General features: G+C 31.2%; 1 protein-coding gene across 4 annotated transcripts in view; it reads right to left on the bottom strand.

Annotated features, from left to right (window-relative positions):
* The window catches only part of LOC143065194 (sorting nexin-13-like), a 45345-nt gene extending 22979 nt beyond the window's left edge, over positions 1–22366 (bottom strand). For 3 of the 4 annotated variants that reach the window (XM_076238613.1, XM_076238612.1, XM_076238614.1), the window contains exons 1-11: positions 22250–22366; positions 9366–9478; positions 8624–8723; positions 8092–8181; positions 5925–6046; positions 5069–5184; positions 3053–3157; positions 2609–2697; positions 1666–1749; positions 1102–1243; positions 581–681 (exon numbers count right to left, since the gene is read on the bottom strand). In XM_076238613.1, the coding sequence (XP_076094728.1) occupies positions 581–681; positions 1102–1243; positions 1666–1749; positions 2609–2697; positions 3053–3157; positions 5069–5184; positions 5925–6046; positions 8092–8181; positions 8624–8723; positions 9366–9478 (1062 nt within the window). In that variant the 5' untranslated portion in view covers positions 22250–22366. Of the gene's footprint in view, positions 1–580; positions 682–1101; positions 1244–1665; positions 1750–2608; positions 2698–3052; positions 3158–5068; positions 5185–5924; positions 6047–6379; positions 6438–8091; positions 8182–8623; positions 8724–9365; positions 9479–22249 lie in introns of those variants that run through there. The other variant, XM_076238615.1, reaches the window with a different exon arrangement.
* Positions 22367–23993: the final 1627 nt, after the last annotated feature.

Consider the following 23993-nt stretch of genomic DNA (forward strand, 5'->3'; position numbering starts at 1 on the left):
TCAATAAGTGATGATAGGCATATTTTTCTCAAAATTGTTTCCAAAGATTAAAATTTTCTATTCATAATTGTCCCTCTTCTTTTGTCTTTCCTATTTTGTTTATTCCGCTCACATGCCACGCCCCAAAACAAAGTTACCATGATGAAAAAGTAAATATAAAACACAAGTATATTTATTAATTACATTATCATAATCGAATATGTTGAAAAATATCTTTTTACAAAAGGCTGTTGCTAAACTATTGATGGACTGATTTCAAAATTACAAAATTTTGACAGTTTTTTAAGTATGAATTCTTAAGGAAAATAATGAAATCAAAATATATTACAACTATCATCTAACAGTCCAAAGTGGTGTTACTATCTGTAACTCAACATATCACTTGTTGGATTTTCAAATTAAATGGTTTTAAATAATGACATTATTGACCTTTTCTCTTTTTGTTGAAAATATTGTTTTTCTTCCTTCAGTTTAACTGTTTCAATTTTCAATTAGTTAGATTTAATATAACACATTTGTTGTTGATATAGATTTCTGTATGGTGTGATATTATAACCACCTTTGTTGTTGATATACTTACATCAATATTATCATCTACTCCATCAATCAATCTTTTAATTCTTCCTTCACATATAGTCTTAACAAATACTAAACTGTTTAAATTCTGTTTAACTAGTGCATCTGTAAAGAATAACATTAAGATCATTTATAACTGACAAAACCTAACTACACGTATTAAAACGTCAAAATTTAAGTCAATGCTTTCCAACAACTTTCTATAATTTAATAGTAAAAGTGATAATGGTTCATGTCAAAACAAATATTTTTTTTAAAATTAATATTACATATATGGCCTTCAACAATGAACAAACACCGTATTTTTTAGTAAGCCATAAAAATACTTGGGTTACAAAATTAGAAACAATTTAAAATGGAAAATTAAAGGCCCCATTTTATCAAATAGCATTTTGTAAAATTGTTTGGGTTTTGTTGATATTTGTTCAAGCATATGTTTGTGGCATGGTATATTTTGTAACATTATTATGTTTTTGTTGATGTTTGTATATGCATAGTTTGTTATTAAAAAAAAGCTATTCTTACCATCAATCCCTCCACTGTCCTTAGATCTCCATTTATGTATATTTTGTTCTACAATTTCTTTAACTGCTTCTAATTCATCAATATCAATAGAACTTTTGGCAACTTGTAAGAAAGTTTCATTCGTTAATGTTCTTTCTGTACACTGAAAAATTATCAATAACAAATAAAAAGTAACTATAACTATTAAAAAAAAATATAACAATCATTATTCTAATATCCTCTAACTGTACATGTACATGTATTTTTTTATGACAGTATCTCATCTAATATTCAAAATGTTTACAGTATTGCTACAGTATTGCATACCCATTCAAAAACATGAATTTAAGGATGTACAGCACTTAATTTGAAGATCAAATCCCCAAATCACAGTTGCTCTTCAAATATAAAACTGTAATTCCCAATCTAATGCAGTGAATGTACTTGAAAATTGTAAAAATACAACATTTGAAATACTATAAGAATAGATTACTAGAAGCACAAAAATCAATCAAGATGATTTAATGATAGAAAAAATGTATAACAAAGATTTGATGGATTGAATTCTAGAATAATTATACTTACAAACCAAGCTATATTTTGATTGACATAATCTGGATCGGACATTAAATCTATTGTGGGTAAAAATATTCCATTCACTAAAACTTCCTACAAAATTAAAACATCAAAAGTCTTAACATAAAATTTAAACTACTAAATAATATCAGCTATGTGTTTTTGTCAATTTGGGAAGGAGTTGGTTCACTTACCTATATTTTGGCTCTAAAAACCTGATTTTTTTTAACTGCAATGATGTTGTGAAAATTAAATGAAAACACATGTTATTAAGTCCAATTGTTTCAGTTAAAATAGATTTTTCATCATTAGTGATGTATTTGCAATGTAAAAAATGTAGGTGAATTTCAAAATGACTGATTTTTGGACAAATTCAGAGTAGTTTATGTCAATTTTCTGAAAAATAGAAAGTTGCACCACCCCTTGCCCACAAATATTTTTGTTGAAATAGCCAAAGTAGCACATGCTCTACTTTTCAAAATTTAAGTCAAAAATATATTTATAATATATCAAGCAAATATACTCTATTTTTTATTATACTTTCAAAAATCATACATTTAGCAATACAAACACACTAACTCTACTTGAACAAGTGAAGTTTAAAACTGTACCTTTACAGGGCCATTTATGGAGGGTTACTTGACTCTACACCTTTGGTTAAATGGACTTTTTTTATAGTCTTAACAATCTGTATAGACATTAGCTCATTGCACCACAATACTTCATAATGTCATTAGTTTTTATTGTGTTGTTGGGTTACTGTCTCACTGTACATATTTCCCATATTTTGTTTTTATATAGACTATGTATGCAGCTATTAATATAGGTATGAATGTCTATAATCTTGCTAGATGTGTTATGCAGTTTTGAATGTCTATATTTTGTTTTAGTGAATATTTCTTTGATCTAACAGGCTACACATCTGTTAAGTAATAGAACACTGTTTACTCACCCTCAATATATAACGGAATGATTTATTATGAAAATCTTCTTGTGGTAAAAGTAAAAATAATAAAACTTCACTTAAATCTTGTAAATACTCTGAAAATAAAATAAAAGATATATACTATTGTTAGTGCCGGTATAACAAATGTGGGTGCTGAAATGTCTCACCAGCTTAATTAGCTATGACTAAGTAATATATATCATAAGTTCTATTTATCATTTACTTCATATACATATACAACATATACTTCGTGGTAACTGAGACACTGTTAAAAGCATTAAAACTTGACAATGATTATTTTCTAAGCACCTTGTACATAAGTATAGTTGACACAAATTCAAGAATATGTACATGTATGGTTACTTTAGGTTAATTACTAATTTTGGGTCAAAAAGGAGCCATCTTGTCCCAACCCCTTTTACTGTTAAAAGTATTTATGAAAATACCTACGTCTTTCAGAATCTGGATCTAAGCACACAACATCTCTACACATGTTTTTCTCCATTTCAAGTTCAAGGTCAAAGAATTCAGATACCACATGTTCCTCATAACCAGCTGAAATATACAATTATTATTTATAGAAATGTATTGCAGTGAAAAATAACAGCAAACATCCTATATGAAAAAATTATTTTAGAAGAACACTGTTTAATACATATAAATACACTAAAAATTATGAAAAAAAACCAACATTTAACAGGTGTGTGTAAACCTTAAAATACAAAAATATCACCCTGTCAATGTATGATGTTGTTATTCAACTAGAGGTTCTCAAGAGCCTGTATCGCTCGCCTGACTCTACCTGGGTTTTTGAAATCATATAAAAACAGATAAAATTTGGCTACAAAGTAACAACACTTGGCCAGCACCTCATAAAGAAAGGACTATTCATGCTATGTTTGATTTCATTCAATTCCGTGGTTCTCTAGAGGAAGACTTTTGTATGCATTTCCCATAGGGTCATATGTTAAACTAAGCCCCCGCTGGCAGCCATCTTGGATGATGGATCGGAGACAAAGTAACAACACTTGGTCAGCATCTCATAAGGAACATTCATGCTATGTTTGGTTTCATTCCATTCAGTGGTTCTCTAGAAGAAGTCATTTGTATGCATTTCCCATAGGGTCCTATGTTAAACTAAGTCCCCGCTGGCGGCCATCTTGGATGATGGATCGGCTACAAAGTAACAACACTTGGTCAGCACCTCATAAGGAACATTTATGCCATATTTAGTTTCATTCCATTCAGTGGTTCTCTAGAAGAAGTCATTTGTATGCATTTCCCATAGGGTCCTATGTTAAACTAAGTCGCCCGCTGGCGGCCATCTTGGATGATGGATCGGCTACAAAGTAACAACACTTGGTCAGCACCTCATAAGGAACATTTATGCCATGTTTAGTTTCAATCCATTCAGTGGTTCTTTAGAAGAAGTCATTTGTATGCATTTCCCATAGGGTCCTATGTTAAACTAAGTCGCCCGCTGGCTGCCATCTTGGATGATGGATCAGCAACAAAGTAACAACACTTGGTCAGCACCTCATAAGGAACATTCATGCCATGTTTGGTTTCATTCCATTCAGTGGTTCTCTAGAAGAAGTTCAAAATGTAAAAAGTTAGCGACGACGACGATGGATGACAGACGCCAAGTGATGAGAAAAGCTCACTAAAAATGAATGAATAACAATTGTTCATCATTCTGCTTTAATATAATAATAAATTGTGTGCCCTCAGAGTAGACAGCTGTTTACAACTTGACAAAATGTAAAGAAACTATAAATTTAATAATTTGTTGTTAAAGCCCCAGTCACACTGACACATTTCAAGAGATAGTTTTACTACGCTATCCAAAAGCGTAGCAAAACAAGAATATACGTAACACAGCGTATCGAACATAGTGATCCTTCGTTCAAAACCGGACCTGCTCTGTATGTTTTGAAAATCCAACAACAAACGTAGCTAAAATTGAAACCAAGTTGAAACCTAGTAAATATGTATCAAAGCTAAGCTGAACATAACAAAACGTGCTTACTACGTATCGAAACGTATTAATGCGTTGAGGAAACAGTCTTCATGCTGAGTGGCCATCCAGGCAGCCAAGGCTGGTAAAATTGCTCTCGGGCCTGTAAAAATCAAACCTACAGGCCAACAGAATCTAACTAAAATTTTTCAAAGATTGAGCTGCAGGCCTGTAGATTTAGCAGTTCAGCGTGAAGACTGTGGAAACGTGGGTCTTCACATAATAATACATAACAAACGTGATAAGAACCTAGCACAAACCTAGCTTTCTAAACAACGGGACATTTTTATTCAAAACGTAGTTGAAACGTAGCATTTTAAAATGTAGAAAACATGACAGTGTGACTGGAGCTTAAAGCATTGCACAGAAATTCTGCAAGAAACAACCTTAAGATCATCATACTAAGTTATTGTAAATGTCAATGAATATATAAACAATATAAAGCATACCTTCCTTAGAAGACATATTGACTTTATCTGTTGCTCGTCTGTATAATTTGATATGTGAAGCAAAATCATCAACTAATCGTTGTGTGAAGTAGGGCATCCAATCCACTTCTTTTGATCTACAAACACAAATAATAGAATTATATTTTTCATTAAACATTTGTCACTGGAGTGCAAGTGAAAGAAAGTTTTACCCATGTCTCATTTCTTCAGTTATCAGGAAAAGCTATATTTAAGAGTAAGGATCCAAAAAAGTCCTATTTACCAGTCCAGTATAAATGAAAATGACTGAATCAGTAATCTGTTTTACATGCACTCACATCGTGTGACAAGTTTTCAAATTCAAATAACTTAATTCAATATTCACAAATTTTTCATTATTCATTAATTTGGTAAACAACAATTCAGATTGAAAAATTTAATTTCTTAATTTGGTTACATACATGTCATACAAGTGCTTTTATTCAATACACGATATGATTGACATGCATATGATAAAAACTCTTAATGGTTACACACTCAATAATTTTTATTCAAAGGAGAAAAACAATTTTCAGTCATCTTCAAAAACATTAAATCCATTTGTTATTTACATAATCCAGTTAAAACTTCTGAATTTACAGATATTAAAAAGAATCATTATCCTGAGGGATTTGTAATTTCAATTCACTTAAATCAATTCAGTTTTCAGTTGATATTATATGCAAATCTTTATTTAATAATTTTTAGTGAAACCTATATAAAGACTTCATGTAGTTCATGCTTGAAACAGGTTTGTTTTAGGTGAGACTTCTGAAAATTTATTTAAATTTTCAGGACCCTTATATAGAATAGAATAGCAAATCAAAATATTAAATACCTTGTAGCAAATGTTATTGCCACTTTTTGTACAGTCTGTCTGATATCCAACAGAAAACCATCATGGTCACTAATCTGTCTATACCAGGCTTTGATGTAATCTCTAAAAGCATGTTTCAATACCTGTCAAATAAATTATGAGTAGTATGTAAGGGCACGTTTCAATACCTGTAAAATGAATTTTGAGTAGTGTGTAAGGGCATGTTTCAATACACAGACCTATATGTAGACCTTTAAATCATTCTATAAACCAGATCTTGTTGACTTATTGTAATAGTATTAGAAAATGAACCCAATCAGGGCCTACACAGTTATCCTGATATTTCAGTGAGTCATTTAATTGGTAATTATCATCTGTTAGCACATAAATGACAGGATCAGAGGCTGCCTGAGAAGGGAAACAACCCCTCCATCAAATGACTTGAGATTTCTAAAAATAACTGGCTAACTACCAACCTCTTGTAGCACCTCGTCTATAACACTTGCTCCTGTCATTCTAACTACTAACCTCTTGTAGCATCTCGTCTATAACACTTGCTCCTGTCATTCTAACTACTAACCTCTTGTAGAACCTCATCTATAACACTTGCTTCTGTCATTCTAACTACCAACCTCTTGTAGCACTTCATCTATAACACTTGCTTCTGTCATTCTAACTACTAACCTCTTGTAGCACCTCGTCTATAACACTTGCTCCTGTCATTCTAACTACTAACCTCTTGTAGCACCTCATCTATAACACTTGCTCCCGTCATTCTAACTACTAACCTCTTGTAGCACCTCGTCTATAACACTTGCTCCTGTCATTCTAACTACTAACCTCTTGTAGCACCTCATCTATAACACTTGCTCCTGTCATTCTAACTACTAACCTCTTGTAGCACCTCATCTATAACACCGTCTATAACACTTGCTCCTGTCATTCTAACTACTAACCTCTTGTAGCACCTCATCTATAACACTTGCTTCTGTCATTCTAACTACCAACCTCTTGTAGCACCTCATCTATAACACTTGCTTCTGTCATTCTAACTACTAACCTCTTGTAGCATCTCGTCTATAACACTTGCTCCTGTCATTCTAACTACTAACCTCTTGTAGCACCTCATCTATAACACTTGCTTCTGTCATTCTAACTACCAACCTCTTGTAGCACCTCATCTATAACACTTGCTTCTGTCATTCTAACTACTAACCTCTTGTAGCACCTCATCTATAACACTTGCTCCTGTCATTCTAACTACTAACCTCTTGTAGCACCTCATCTATAACACCGTCTATAACACTTGCTCCTGTCATTTTAACTACTAACCTCTTGTAGCACCTCATCTATAACACTTGCTTCTGTCATTCTAACTACCAACCTCTTGTAGCACCTCATCTATAACACTTGCTTCTGTCATTCTAACTACTAACCTCTTGTAGCATCTCGTCTATAACACTTGCTCCTGTCATTCTAACTACTAACCTCTTGTAGCACCTCATCTATAACACCGTCTATAACACTTGCTCCTGTCATTTTAACTACTAACCTCTTGTAGCACCTCATCTATAACACTTGCTTCTGTCATTCTAACTACCAACCTCTTGTAGCACCTCATCTATAACACTTGCTTCTGTCATTCTAACTACTAACCTCTTGTAGCATCTCGTCTATAACACTTGCTCCTGTCATTCTAACTACTAACCTCTTGTAGCACCTCATCTATAACACTTGCTTCTGTCATTCTAACTACCAACCTCTTGTAGCACTTCATCTATAACACTTGCTTCTGTCATTCTAACTACTAACCTCTTGTAGCACCTCATCTATAACACTTGCTCCTGTCATTCTAACTACTAACCTCTTGTAGCACCTCATCTATAACACCGTCTATAACAATTGCTCCTGTCATTTTAACTACTAACCTCTTGTAGCACCTCATCTATAACACTTGCTTCTGTCATTCTAACTACCAACCTCTTGTAGCACCTCATCTATAACACTTGCTTCTGTCATTCTAACTACTAACCTCTTGTAGCATCTCGTCTATAACACTTGCTCCTGTCATTCTAACTACTAACCTCTTGTAGCACCTCATCTATAACACTTGCTTCTGTCATTCTAACTACCAACCTCTTGTAGCACTTCATCTATAACACTTGCTCCTGTCATTCTAACTACTAACCTCTTGTAGCACCTCGTCTATAACACTTGCTCCTGTCATTCTTTTGTCAAAGTTCTTTATCTTTGTTATGTTTTCCATGGTTTTCATAATCTGATTTAAATATAGAAAAAAAATAATGTTTTCATAACACTTTTATAATTTTACTTAAATTGATATAAATATAGGGTGTGTCCCTAAACTACTTCATAACAAAAAAGACAAAAATTTGGAACAATGAAAAAAACGACCTTCTATTAAAATACTTTTTATAGAATGATAGAATCCTTCAATACAATCCATTTTTTTTTTCTTTACCAAGGCTTTAATGGCCTTGATCAGAGTAAGACATTTTCAGAATTACAGGTTTTCAAATTTTCTTGACTAAACGAACCACCTGTTTATTATGTAAGCACTATTAAGGAGTCAATTATGGCATAGGATATACATGTAATTGGCCTTAGAACGCCTATCATTAAGGTTCTGTGAGTTAAAAAACAGTCAGACCATTTGATGAGCAAATATAGATTCTAAACAGATTAAATGCTATACTTACTTTCATGACACCTAGCTGTGGTTTTGGTAACTCTGGAAAGTCTGTTTTCTGGGTCTGCAAGGAAATCTGTCTTCCATGATATACTGCAATCACTAAAGCTCTAAAATCAACATACTTAAATTAGTTGATAATGCAAATTAAATAATCTTCCAGAGGTCTTATCCATGAATTTGTGCATAAACAAACGGAGGTTCATAAGACATGGCAAAAATATGCTAATATTATATTTAATTTAACCTTTTTTGGAATCTCCTTTATTTCAATTTCAGAATTCCATTTATTTTTAATTACAGCTTTTTAGATGCATTCAAGTAAAATCAAGTATCAAACTGGTGTATATGGTGTATATGGTGTATATGGTGTATATGCAAAAATGTGTATTTTGTTGTACCATAATTATCTGTATTGTTTTTGATCCATAAAATGAAAGTAACTTAATATGCTATCACTTTTGGTATCAGGAGGTGACAAAATTTTATCCCTATCATATCACTGATAAAGTATATCATCAGATTCAAAAGATATACATGTATATTTATGTTAACTTGACCTTGTCAATGTTTTTTCCTGGATAAATCCAGTGAGCTCACAAAAAAAATAAGTAGAATACTGAAATATGTAATGGTTAATATTTATAACATAATCCTAGCATGAATGTTTATCATCTTAAATAATGTATGGGGTTTGATAAACCATGCATATTGATTGATATCATCATGATATAATACATAAAATGACTTACCCCACCAGTATACACAGGAAGTAAACGATCAACAACAGACCAAAATTACCAAAGGAGACTAGAAACAGGAATACACCTAGTGTAGGCCACTTCCAGTCTATATTAGATAACATCTGAAACAAAGAATTTAGACTTTAATCTTACCACTTTGATAGATATATTTAAGTATTGATAATATGAATGAGTCCTTCCTGTTGACCAATATAATTATTTCCTCAGAATATCTCTGACGATTTTTTTCAATTAGACTGAAAGCCATCATATATAAATCCTGAATCTATATCAGTATAACATAACTGAATAGGACTGGCAGTCACTACATTTATCATTATTAATCTATATCAGTATAACATAACTGAATAGGACTGGCAGTCACTACATTTATCATTATTAATCTATATCAGTATAACATAACTAAATAGGACTGGCAGTCACTACATTTATCATTATTAATCTATATCAGTATAACATAACAGAATAGGACTGGCAGTCACTACATTTATCATTATTAATCTATATCAGTATAACATAACTGAATAGGACTGGCAGTCACTACATTTATCATTATTAATCTATATCAGTATAACATAACTAAATAGGACTGGCAGTCACTACATTTATCATTATTAATCTATATCAGTATAACATAACTAAATAGGACTGGCAGTCACTACATTTATCATTATTAATCTTTATCAGTATAACATAACTAAATAGGACTGGCAGTCACTACATTTATCATTATTAATCTATATCAGTATAACATAACAGAATAGGACTGGCAGTCACTACATTTATCATTATTAATCTATATCAGTATAACATAACTGAATAGGACTGGCAGTCACTACATTTATCATTATTAATCTATATCAGTATAACATAACTAAATAGGACTGGCAGTCACTACATTTATCATTATTAATCTATATCAGTATAACATAACAGAATAGGACTGGCAGTCACTACATTTATCATTATTAATCTATATCAGTATAACATAACTAAATAGGACTGGCAGTCACTACATTTATCATTATTAATCTATATCAGTATAACAGAACTGAATAGGACTGGCAGTCACTACATTTATCATTATTAATCTTTATCAGTATAACATAACAGAATAGGACTGGCAGTCACTACATTTATCATTATTAATCTATATCAGTATAACATAACTAAATAGGACTGGCAGTCACTACATTTATCATTATTAATCTATATCAGTATAACATAACTGAATAGGACTGGCAGTCACTACATTTATCATTATTAATCTATATCAGTATAACATAACTAAATAGGACTGGCAGTCACTACATTTATCATTATTAATCTATATCAGTATAACATAACTGAATAGGACTGGCAGTCACTACATTTATCATTATTAATCTATATCAGTATAACATAACTAAATAGGACTGGCAGTCACTACATTTATCATTATTAATCTATATCAGTATAACAGAACTGAATAGGACTGGCAGTCACTACATTTATCATTATTAATCTATATCAGTATAACATAACTAAATAGGACTGGCAGTCACTACATTTATCATTATTAATCTATATCAGTATAACATAACTGAATAGGACTGGCAGTCACTACATTTATCATTATTAATCTATATCAGTATAACATAACTAAATAGGACTGGCAGTCACTACATTTATCATTATTAATCTATATCAGTATAACATAACTAAATAGGACTGGCAGTCACTACATTTATCATTATTAATCTATATCAGTATAACATAACTGAATAGGACTGGCAGTCACTACATTTATCATTATTAATCTATATCAGTATAACATAACTAAATAGGACTGGCAGTCACTACATTTATCATTATTAATCTATATCAGTATAACATAACTGAATAGGACTGGCAGTCACTACATTTATCATTATTAATCTATATCAGTATAACATAACTAAATAGGACTGGCAGTCACTACATTTATCATTATTAATCTTTATCAGTATAACATAACTAAATAGGACTGGCAGTCACTACATTTATCATTATTAATCTATATCAGTATAACATAACTAAATAGGACTGGCAGTCACTACATTTATCATTATTAATCTATATCAGTATAACATAACTGAATAGGACTGGCAGTCACTACATTTATCATTATTAATCTATATCAGTATAACATAACTGAATAGGACTGGCAGTCACTACATTTATCATTATTAATCTATATCAGTATAACATAACTAAATAGGACTGGCAGTCACTACATTTATCATTATTAATCTATATCAGTATAACATAACTGAATAGGACTGGCAGTCACTACATTTATCATTATTAATCTATATCAGTATAACATAACTAAATAGGACTGGCAGTCACTACATTTATCATTATTAATCTATATCAGTATAACATAACTAAATAGGACTGGCAGTCACTACATTTATCATTATTAATCTATATCAGTATAACATAACTGAATAGGACTGGCAGTCACTACATTTATCATTATTAATCTATATCAGTATAACATAACTGAATAGGACTGGCAGTCACTACATTTATCATTATTAATCTATATCAGTATAACATAACTAAATAGGACTGGCAGTCACTACATTTATCATTATTAATCTATATCAGTATAACAGAACTGAATAGGACTGGCAGTCACTACATTTATCATTATTAATCTATATCAGTATAACATAACTAAATAGGACTGGCAGTCACTACATTTATCATTATTAATCTATATCAGTATAACATAACTGAATAGGACTGGCAGTCACTACATTTATCATTATTAATCTATATCAGTATAACATAACTAAATAGGACTGGCAGTCACTACATTTATCATTATTAATCTATATCAGTATAACATAACTGAATAGGACTGGCAGTCACTACATTTATCATTATTAATCTTTATCAGTATAACATAACTAAATAGGACTGGCAGTCACTACATTTATCATTATTAATCTATATCAGTATAACATAACTGAATAGGACTGGCAGTCACTACATTTATCATTATTAATCTAATTCCACTTTACTGGTGTGTGTGCTGCCTATTAGCAGCATTAGCCTGCTGGTTTTTTTTGGAAATCTACATGTTTGGAAGAAATTGGTTTTAGTAGTTATTTCAGAAAAGGTAATCTTTGAAAAGTTTGTTTATGATGAATGACAATTCCAACAATGAATGCTACATGTAAGTGATGGCAATTGCTGAGAAAAACAGTGTTTCATTATAACAAGAATTTTTATTTCTTTTGCTTGGGTAACTTAAAAGCTTAAGTCAACAACTTCAGTGAAAACATTTCCATGTGTTGAACATTTATTAGTAACTGATATGGGCCATTTTAAAAAAAATGAAGCAAAAGTGTGACATAGGGGGTCCAATTTCAAACTCAATATTTTTCATTTCTTTTTGTCTTACCCTATTACCGATACTTTAAATTTTATAATTCCAAAGTTTCAAGAAGAACGAAACAGACACATTGAATAATCTTAAATTTTAATAACATACATCTCAAAACATTTGAACAGAAACCATACTACTTATAAACAAGTTTGGTAATAAAAAAGTCAAGAAAACATCGCTCAAACCTTTTCCAAATGAAAGTCAATAGAATAAGAAAAATTTTAAAACCAAAATTTCCATCTTTTCTGCTAAATCATATAATAACAATCAAATTGAATAGCTTAATTTAAAAAAAATAATAATAACTAGTGATTGAAGTTTTTGCCAATAAAAAGAATCTTAATATATTTCAGTTAAAATAGTAAACTTTGAAAGCCCTGAGTTTTTGTGATCATTTGGAAAAATAAAAATGTCATTTCATTGTACCGTTTTTATGTAATTGTATGTAGAAAAAGCCTTCTATTTTCAGTATTTTGTCACACTCCTGACATATGTTACAAAGATTGAAAAATGCTTTAAACTTGCACAAAAATTCACTTAACACATTGCTATATCATTGATTTCAATTACTGACATCTTTTGCCATAGAACAGGACTTTCTTTTTAGGGCCATTTAAAAAAAATACACAGAAAGGTACCCAAAAATGTCAGGAGTGTGACAACTGTCTTTAAACATCTACCAAAGAATACATAGGACTTAAATATTTTCTTCTTCTTTATTTTTCAGAAGTGACTATTCCAAAGAGAAGAAAAAACATTATTACAACTGTGATATGTTTATATCATAAATGTGGGAGTGCATTATATATGTCAGGAGTGTGACACTTTTTTTAAGACATTTTCTGTCAATTCATAATTTCACAAGGACAAGTCCCACAAGTTTCTTTGTGTTAGAAATGTTGAAACCAAGTTATATTCCTATCATGTACCCCTTAAATGTGTTATTTATCATGATTGTTTTGGCACAAGGAGTTTTAATTTGTAATTTTTCTATTTTTTGTGCACAGTAATGCAAATTTATCAAAGGAAATAAGTGTGTACAACTATAATATCATATAGGAAAGTGAGGAAATGAATTTTGTGCAAAAAAGAACAATCATTTTGATTTAAAATGGAATATTTAAAGAAGTTTCAAGGATTAACCATTAAGATGTAATTCGTCACACTCCTGACATGAATTTAACAATTTAAGAAAAATATGAAAATTAGCTTTATTTTTAGGACAGATAATTGAAAGACAGCTAGTAAAATGAAGAAACTCTTGGTAAAACTTCCATTCCTTAAAACATCTACTAGATTTGCTGAAATTAGCAGGGCAAAATTTTCTAGAAGAAATGATTCAAAGAAAGAGACTTGGAAAGAGAGGACCCACAAATACTGGCTGAATCTGAAATTTAAAAATATTTAGAGGAAGTTGGAACATCTTAAAATAAAAACTTATAAAACCAAGCTAACAAAAAAAGGCTTAAAGAAAGAAGAACTTTGAATCCCAAATTTGATAAACAATATAAAGAAAAACAAAGGCAGTGGCAGAGAAACAGTAGAAAAAAAGGAAGATTGATAAAAAAGAAGTTGGGTTGAATAAGGACTTAGAATCGAACAAAAACAGCTCAAAAATTCAAATGAGAACAGATCTGTGACTGTGTCAGATTCCAGATCTACAGTGAGAAAACCTGCACAACACACAAGAAAACAATTGCCACAAAACAAAAATGCTTATAAATGATCTCTTCGAGAAGGCCCTTTCTTCTGGGTGTAGCATTTATAATGATGTGTTTCAAAGTACTCGTCCAAGCATTTTTGTTTTGTGGCAGTTGTTTTCTTGTGTGTTGTGCAGGTTTTCTCACTGTAGATCTGGAATCTGACACAGTCACAGATCTGTTCTCATTTGAATCTGAGCTGTTTTTGTTCGATTCTAAGTCCTAATATATTCAACCCAACTTCTTTTTTATCTTTTTTCCTTTTTTTCTACTGTTTCTCTGCCACTGCCTTTGTTTTTCTTTATATTGTTTATCAAATTTGGAATTCAAAGTTCTTCTTTCTTTAAGCCTTTTTTTGTTAGCTTGGTTTTATAAGTTTTTATTTTAAGATGTTCCAACTTCCTCTAAATATTTTTAAATTTCAGATTCAGCCTGTATTTGGGGGTTCTCTCTTTCCAAGTCTCTTTCTTTGAATCATTTCTTCTAGAAAATTTTGCCTGGCTTATGTCAGCAAGTATAGTGGATGTTTTAAGGAATGGAAGATTTACCAAAAGTTTCTTTATTTTACTAGCTGTCTTTCAAATATCTGTCCTAAAAATAAAGCTGATCTTAATATTTTTCTTAAATTGTTAAATTCATGTCAGGAGTGTGACGAATTAAATCTAAATGATTAATCATTGAAACATCTTTAAATATACCATTTTAAATCAAAATAATTGTTCTATTTTGTACAAAATTCATTTCCTCACTTTCCTATATTTTTTTCTTCTCTTTGGAATAGCCACTTCTGAAAAATAAAGAAGAAGAAAATATTTAAGTCCTATGTATTCTTTGGTAGATGTTTAAAGACAGTTGTCACACTCCTGACATTTTTGGGTGCCTCTCTTTGGTGTCCATTAAAACAATAAAATGTGTGATTTAGAGCACCAACATACCCTTAATTATAGTGCTAATATACCAATACAAACTTATTTCCCATACTGGCATTATTGGACTTTAAAACATGGTTATAAGGAAGCTTTATTTTTAAAAGTGTCATTTTTTGAAAGACTTTATTTTTTGTACATACCTTCACAATAAAGGTCAGTGATTACTTATCTTAAAATTTTATTGGACAAAATTACAAAAATATTTAAGACTAATAATGTAGCAACTACCAGAAATATTTCAGTATAGCATAAAAACGATCCACCTTTTTCAATTCTACTTTGAAAATTTCTATTTTTTTAAATGTCACGCTAAAAGCGTCACACTCCTGACAAAAATGGCCTGTTTTTAAAACATTTCTCTGCAGTGGTTTGAGATATCTTCATGAAACTTGGCATGCAGCTAGCCCTGACTATCCTGCATTTTATAACACCTGTGTTATAATTCTAAACTTAACTAATTTAAAAATATACCACAAAAAGTAAAAAGCTTCATTTTTTTTGAAATGGCCCATATTTATCATAGATTTTTCCTCAATGCAGGTCATTGCCTCATTACCTACATTTTTATTATTCAGAGGTTAACATGCATGAAAATTGAATAAACAGTACAATGCCTGTCTACTGCTATGGACACTCACGTTTTTATTTTGAAGTAAACATCATTACATGAAAAGGAAATATGAAGCCTTTGTTGTTCAGACTACTGTACAGGGCTCACACTACTTCAGAATTATAGGGAGAAGTGACTTCTCTTTTTAAAAATGATAGGGAGAAGTGGTGAGATCTGAAAGAGAAGTGCTCATTCGTGCGGTGCGCTACAATGTTTGGATTTTACTATAGTATAAAAGGTCATATGTAAATAATGTTCTTTTTATATTATTCAATTCATATCTGAGTATACAATTAAAGTAACATTTCAAATTAAAAAGTTTTTTTTAGTTTTACTAAGGTTCTTGTGAGAAACTACCAACTAGATATCTAATATCTAGCACTAAAAAAAAATATTTTTTTATTTTAAAAAATGTAAAGAAATATTAATATTTCAATTACAATTTAATTAAAATCTATCTTGTGTATGAAATTCAGAGTTTCTCATCAAAAAATAAAAAAGTTATAAGCTGGGCCATAATATAATTAATAGTCTCAGAGTTAAGCAACTTTGAAACAATCCATAAAAAATATAGGGAATTATATACACCAATCAATTAGATGTAACCAAAAGTGCCTTAATGTGTGTGGAATACGTAATTTTCCCCTTTGGCATCAATGTTCTTCTGTCAGCAATGGTCAGCTGTTCCATCCGTGCGTCCGTAGAAATTATTGTAAAAGTACGGATTTCGGTCATAGCTGGTCCGGTTCAGATCCATAGTTTAGAAATCGGTCAATGGCGGACGAATGCAAGAAAATTTACAAAAATAAACGATGTTTGACAAGTTATTTGGAAAGGAACATGGCGTTTTCAATGCAATAAATGGATTAAACATTTACTGGAGGCAACTTTTATCACGTTTAAATGAAGTAACAAACTTATTTTGCCGCCGTAATTTAGGTTGTTGTACGTTTTCGACTAACAAGCACCGGAACTTGCAGAAATGCACGAAGTGATAAAAAGTCGTATTTTATCAAATAACCTGCAACACACTGCAAAGACAATGCTTCAACCTCTTTTCTTAAGATAATGAATCGTTTATGTCTAAATTTCTTTCATTATCAATAAAAAATTGATGTTTCATCAACTTGGTAAAAATTGAAAATGTCCGATGACGGAAGCAACTGAAAGCGAGTATCGTCAAGAACAGGGCAACTTGTTTTCGCTTTTGGGGGTTAGGGAAAGCGAAGTGACGGTCGGGAAAGCGACTTCTTCGCCCAAGTTGCCTGGTAGCGTGAGCCCTGACTATATATTTTATATTTGCATAATATACATTTTCATGAACTTTTGGCATTTAATCAAAATAAATCTAGGCATATCTTTGGCACAAGCAAACATGTTTTTCCCCACCACATTATGTATGTGCCTGTCTCAAATCAGGAGCCTGTAATATTCAGTAATTGTCTCTTGATGATGAATATCATTGTTTTAAATTCATTGTTTTGTCCATAAATCAGGCAGTTAGTTATCTCGTTAAAATTATCTTACATTGCCTTACATTTGTCATTTCAGATCATTCTATAGCTCAAGATGCAATATCTTTAAAACTGTATTGCTCATTGTTAAAAGGACATATGGTGACTTAAAGATGTTAACTTCTGCATCATTTAGTCTCTGTTGGAGAGTGGCATCACTGGCAATCATTCCACAACTTTTTATATCATATCTATCAACCAATAGAGAGATTAGCTGAACTAAATTCAAGCAGTATAGGGGAGGTTACAGTATGCACACCAAAGTCACGACAGGAAAATCAGTTCGCTGATTGATGCCAGTATCTGGTTGATTGGACGTTTGATACCGTGCCACATCAGCGTTTATTTTTGAAACTTGAAAAACTTGGAATAAAGGGCTGCATTTTGAATTGGATAAAAAGTTTTCTATCTGGGCGTAAGCAATGTGTTCGTATAAATAATACAACATCAACATGGTCAGACGTGGTGAGCGGTGTACCTCAGGGAAGTGTTTTAGGACCAGTTCTTTTCTTAATATTTATAAATGATCTTCCTGATGTAGTAGAGGGTATAGTAAAAGTTTTTGCTGATGATTGTAAAGTTTATTCTAAAGTCTCGTCAGATTATGAGCGATGTAAGTTACAGGAAAATTTGGACAGATTATGTGAATGGTCAGATATGTGGAAATTAAAATTTAATGCTGCTAAATGTAAAGTATTGCATATTAATCCTGACAATGACCTGCAATATCGTTATACCATGTTGGATGAATCCGGAAATTTTATTGCATTATCTACAGTGAACGAAGAAAAGGATCTGGGAGTATCTTTCGAGTCTAATTTGAAATTTGAAAAACATATAAGTGATATTTATAACAAAGCCCAAAGAGTGCTGTCTCTTATTAATCATTCTTTTGATTACATGGATCAAGATATGTTTCTTACTATTTATAAATCAATAGTGCGTCCACTGCTTGAATATGCGACATGTGTCTGGTCACCGTATCTTAAAAAAGACATCCGCAAATTGGAATCTGTACAAAGAAGGGCCACAAAGCTGGTAAAAAATATTTGTCATCTTAATTATGAAGACAGGTTACGTTCATTGGGTTTGCCAACCTTGGAATATCGTAGGGATAGGAATGATACAGAGCTCCAGATAAGAATTCACAAATTGGGTTTTTTACCCACCATTTTCTTATATAATTGGGTGATAAAGTTTTTTTTATTGCATTATCAATTCCAATTCACCCCTCATGTTAATATCAAATTGGGTTTTTCACCACCAAGCTCCTCAATGTATTGGGTTTTTTCATCAACACAACATTGAATATTTAGGCAATATCAACCCAAGATTTTTTTTCCATCTTAAATATGTTTCTTTCTTTGTAATTGTTTAGCTGTTTTATTTGGTTTAGGGTTAGGGTTAGGGTTATTTGCTAGCTGTTTTATTTAGTTTATTGACTGAGAAGCAATTGTAGGTTTAATTTGTGTTCCGTTTCAAGCCTTCTGCCAGTTTTGTATTTTCTCATATGAACTGTAAAAAAACGGATATGTGTTTTCACAGGCACTCGTCTTATACCTTTATATAATAAATTCTGAGACCAGTGCCTGTGTGTGTATTCATTAATTAACCGTAAATGAAAAAAATAGTATATAAACTCTAATTATACTTGAATGTTTTTGTTTTATTCCAATTTTCATAAATCTGGGTTTAGTTGTCTTTTATTAGAACTTTTGGTTTCTGATGCTTTATCATGTCAAAATTAATTTGGCCTTTCACTTTTTCCAACTGATTTCGTTTTTGAGGAAACCCTGCTTTTATTAGCAATGTTCTCGTTAAGGTACGTTCACACGCCCGTGTGTTCGATGGACGCTTCCTAAAAATACTGGCTGAGTCTTGTTATCATCATAACTTTCCCTAAGCTTTTCAAAAGAAGCAGAAAACATGCTTCTATTCAATATTTTTACCGGACATTCACTTTTGTTCTAATTCAATGAATGTAATGATAAATCCCAAGCAATGCGAAAAAAATATGACTTCATGACACACGCTAATTGGATAAACGCCGAGAAGATCGAAATGTTTTCAAAAACACGTGTACCTATTGAGCAACGGAAAACTCTAACAGGGACCCATTTCAGCTACTTGATGCAGGGATCTATTTTTAGAACGAAAGGAAATTTCCAATTATAAATATTATAAAAATAGTTTACGCGACCACTGTAAACAGATAAGGGTAAATAACGCAAATGGTAGCCAATAAAAGGGTTGAGAACTCATGGTTTTGGAATATAATTGGGTTTTCCTTTGAATTAATTGGGTTATTGAACCCTGCAATGGGCAATTGCATTGGGTTTTTTATTATTTGTATTGCGTGATCACGCAAATACGCAGCTTATCTGGAGCTCTGATGATATGATACAAGTCTACAAAGCGTTGCATGGTATAGATGACATCGACTGGATGAGCCTATTTACTTTAGCACCATCTAATAATACTAGAGGTCACTCATTAAAACTTTTTAAAAAACAGTGTAAGACAACACATAGACTAAATACTTTTTCAATTAAAGTAGTGGATCAGTGGAATAACCTGTCAGATTTAACGGTGACGGCAAAGACTCTGAATAATTTTAAGTCTGCATTAAATGGCGAAAATTGGAACCTATATAAATTCATATGTTCGTGTTAAGTGTTTCAGCTGCGCACACCTAAATAAGTATTTTTTGATAAGTTTAATATATTATATATAAATATATTATAATGAGATGAGAAATCATATACGACAATCCAAGATGAGGGGTCAGTAGAAGCCTTTGGCTTATGTAACGACCCGAAGATAAAGGTATAAAGGTATAGACACTTTACACATTGATGCTAATGCGGCCAAAATAAAAAGATTGTATGTTTGCCCAAACGCGACCGACTCAAAATAAATCCGCCGACTCAAATTCTTTTTTTGACGTTTTTTAGAAGAATTTTTTTTTTTTTTGCGGATTCTTTTCGTGTCCGCTCCGTCATTGTATAAAATTTAATGTTTGTCGTCTTTGCGTTTGAAAGTAACTGTGAATAAGATTAAAAGAAAGCGCATAAGAGACGCAGTTAATCGATCTTCGATGTTCTCTGTTTTTATCTTCTGATTTAACGAACGTAAAGAAGTGTAACATGTGAAGTGGCACAGTTTTTTTACGCTGTTGTTGTCTGTACTAACAAACCCTTACCTATATGCTCAATGTTAATTTCATCGTGTAATCGAATATCTGATAAGAATATTCAGGTAGATTTGTTCAAAACCATGTGCAATCGAATATTTTCAATGTTACGTATACTCTGACAGGAAATGGATCCGGAAGTTGCGAATTTACAATCTTGCAAAAAGATTTTGTTTTTACTGAATAAAAAGGAATTACTTCTTGAAAAATTGTTGTCTTTAATTATAATCTTCCTTTATCATGTGAATTAGATGCCCTTCTATTCAAATAGTTCAAATTTACAAGTCTCAGTTGACAAGATCAGTACGTTGCTGTTTGGGAGAATTTGATTAAACTATAATTGCTCACAGAATCAGAAATATTGTCTTAACTGAATGTAACTCTTTCTGAATAATTTAGAGCAATGTAAATCCCCTTTGACAAGAAAAATCTGGCTTTTGTCAGAAATATTTTTTTCACATGTGCAAAAGTAAATACATGTTATGGTTGGATTTTTATACAAATTTGTGAGGAAGCCTCTAGAACCATGACCTAAAAATAAATAGTCTTCAGAAAACGTTAACTTTATGCAATTATATTTTATCAATAATGATTATTTAAAAAAATTTAAACTTGATTATTTAAAGAAATAAAATTATAACAAATACGTTTTTAGTTTGGAGATTCTACAGAACATGTTTTGATCTATTTATAGCCAAATTAGTTTACCTGTGTGATAATGTAAAAATATGAATTTGTTTTCAAAACATAAAAAGACAGAAACTATGGATGGTAGATAATAATTCATATAAAATATTTTAGGACATTTAATCTATTTTAAAAGATATAGGATTTAAAAACTGCAAACAAATTAAATCATTACAGTCAGCCGATATTTTTTTTACACAAAGATCTTGTTGATGTAACTGTTGAAAATCACTTCATAAATCTACCAGCCCTTTCACACATTTAGCAATTGTCAGGGTTATAAACATCTCAGGATACAAATCATAAAGTAGACTAATTTATTTATAGAGGTTTTAAATTCATGGCTTTTGGTTGACTCTACAAAGGTTTGATGGGAAAAAAAGATGTACTGTTTTAAGATCTTTTAATATTTTCATGCAAATTCTGAAGAAAAAAAAAGAATTTGCCTACCTACCTACCCACACCCAGTCATCTTGGGTCGGGTTTGGGCAAACTGAAATATTTTTAATTGTGGCCTGCTATATTTTAGTATGTATACATGCAGTATTTACCAGTTTAATTGATCAATTTGATATTGTTTGCTGCTAATTACTTTATAAAATCCCTATCCAACAGTCAACAAGTCCTAATTTCACACTCTTTAACTACTCTTTAACTACTAAAAACTAACCCAATGTTTCATGATTACGAGATTAACATAACGTCATAAGCTGTATCCCATAATAGGGTTGAAAATGAGATTATAGGATACTGGCGATAAATTTAAATAATACCAGGGGTTAGTTAGTTATCATATATTATCAAAATGGCAAAAATACCGTTTTTAGGACAAAGTGAACGATACAGATGGATATTTCAATGAAGTAAACATTGAAAATTGGGATCTTCCCATCTCGTCTTCCATATTGGATTGACCTTTGATGACCCGCATTTGAACCAATCGCAGTCCAATATCAATAAAAAGTACATACATATCGGAAAAATTCCGGATAGACATGTCTTAAAAAAAATAATATTTACTAGTGGTTGCAAATTTAATATTCATATCTAAATAAAAATAATTCAATGATCACTAGCCATTTTCATTTTAATTTCCAGTAGACACCCAAAGATAAAAAAAATAAAAAAATAACTGTAGATTAAATCAAACGAAAAGATTCAAGTTAATTTATTTAGAGTCGGTACATATTTATATAACAGTACAACATAAGCTCATCAGAGGTTTTTAAACCGACATAGATAATACACGTAAATAGTTTTGTATAACACAAATTACATACATAAGACATATCATGCATAACACTGATAAACATATCAGTACATAGATGGATGCAGGAGGGTCTTGTGGGTTTACAAAATAGAGAATAAGACTGCAATTATACAAAAAAAAAAAAACTGGGACTTTAATATTATATAGTATAATAGTCCCAGAGAGAAAAAAAAAAAAAAAACAGATTTGTTTTTTTTAAGAATATTGAGAAATGAGAAGAAAGAAGAAAATTAAGAATAAACTATCACAGGAAACATATAGTCAACAAACTTGGAAATTTTTATAGCCCGGACTAGCATTAGACTCCAAATATTGCAATATCTAAGTCTCAAATTACCAAGACCTCGTATACGCCAATTCAAAAATATTGCTTTCTAAAACACTTTAGCAATGCGCAACTTACCAGTTTTAGGATATCATTGATACATATGCCGTCAAAATTAAATTCAGGCATTTTGTTACCACAATTTACTTTAAACCTTTGCTAAATTTGTCCATAGGTTTGTAGATTTGACTGCACTTGCAGAAAAGTTTTCAAACGGGATAGCACATCCTATTTTTTACGGAGTTGTAGTTTATCGAGCACGAAAATTTAGATGCAATCCCGGTAAACTAATCTATCCTCTAAATTAATGAACCTGAATATAAAAGGTTACAAATTCAATACTGTTATTCTATCTTTAAGTGTTGTTTTTATTGGTATACGTATTGATTTTGTTCAGGAATTTAAAACCAAACTACTGCTAATGTTATTTACATACATATGCACATTCGCAGATATGCAATCTGCCGATACCTGTATTTTGTCATTCTATTTGCACAACGTCATGTTTTTTCTAACTGATACTGACGCTTTTATACTAATTCCATCAATTAATTTAATTTAATTTAATTTGGATGCTTGATGTGTACTGATTGATACTTTAGTCTTATATACAATATTTTCATTAGCTGTTATTGACTTTGAACTAGCTATCAGTATTAGCCAGTACTGTCAGATCTTTATTTAATGTCTTTTTAGAATTTGTGGGAATGTATAAATACCCTGCCACGTCCGGTCTTTGTTTTTGTTACTTGTTTTTCTGCTTTGAATCGATCTGATGACTTAAGCCCTTTTCAAATTATTTTTATAATTTGTTCATATGTTGCACTGTTTAACCACTGTCCCATAGTGGGCCGGGAAGATTGCGAGCCGTAGCTAACATCTTTAAACCGTCCCATAATTCAGGAGTCTGTAAATCTGTGGTTTTCGTTTGTTGCTTTATATTCTATTTCTATTTCGTTCATTGTTT

This window comes from Mytilus galloprovincialis, chromosome 2 (genome assembly GCF_965363235.1).
Source record: "Mytilus galloprovincialis chromosome 2, xbMytGall1.hap1.1, whole genome shotgun sequence".
Classification (NCBI taxonomy): Eukaryota; Metazoa; Mollusca; class Bivalvia; order Mytilida; family Mytilidae; genus Mytilus; species Mytilus galloprovincialis.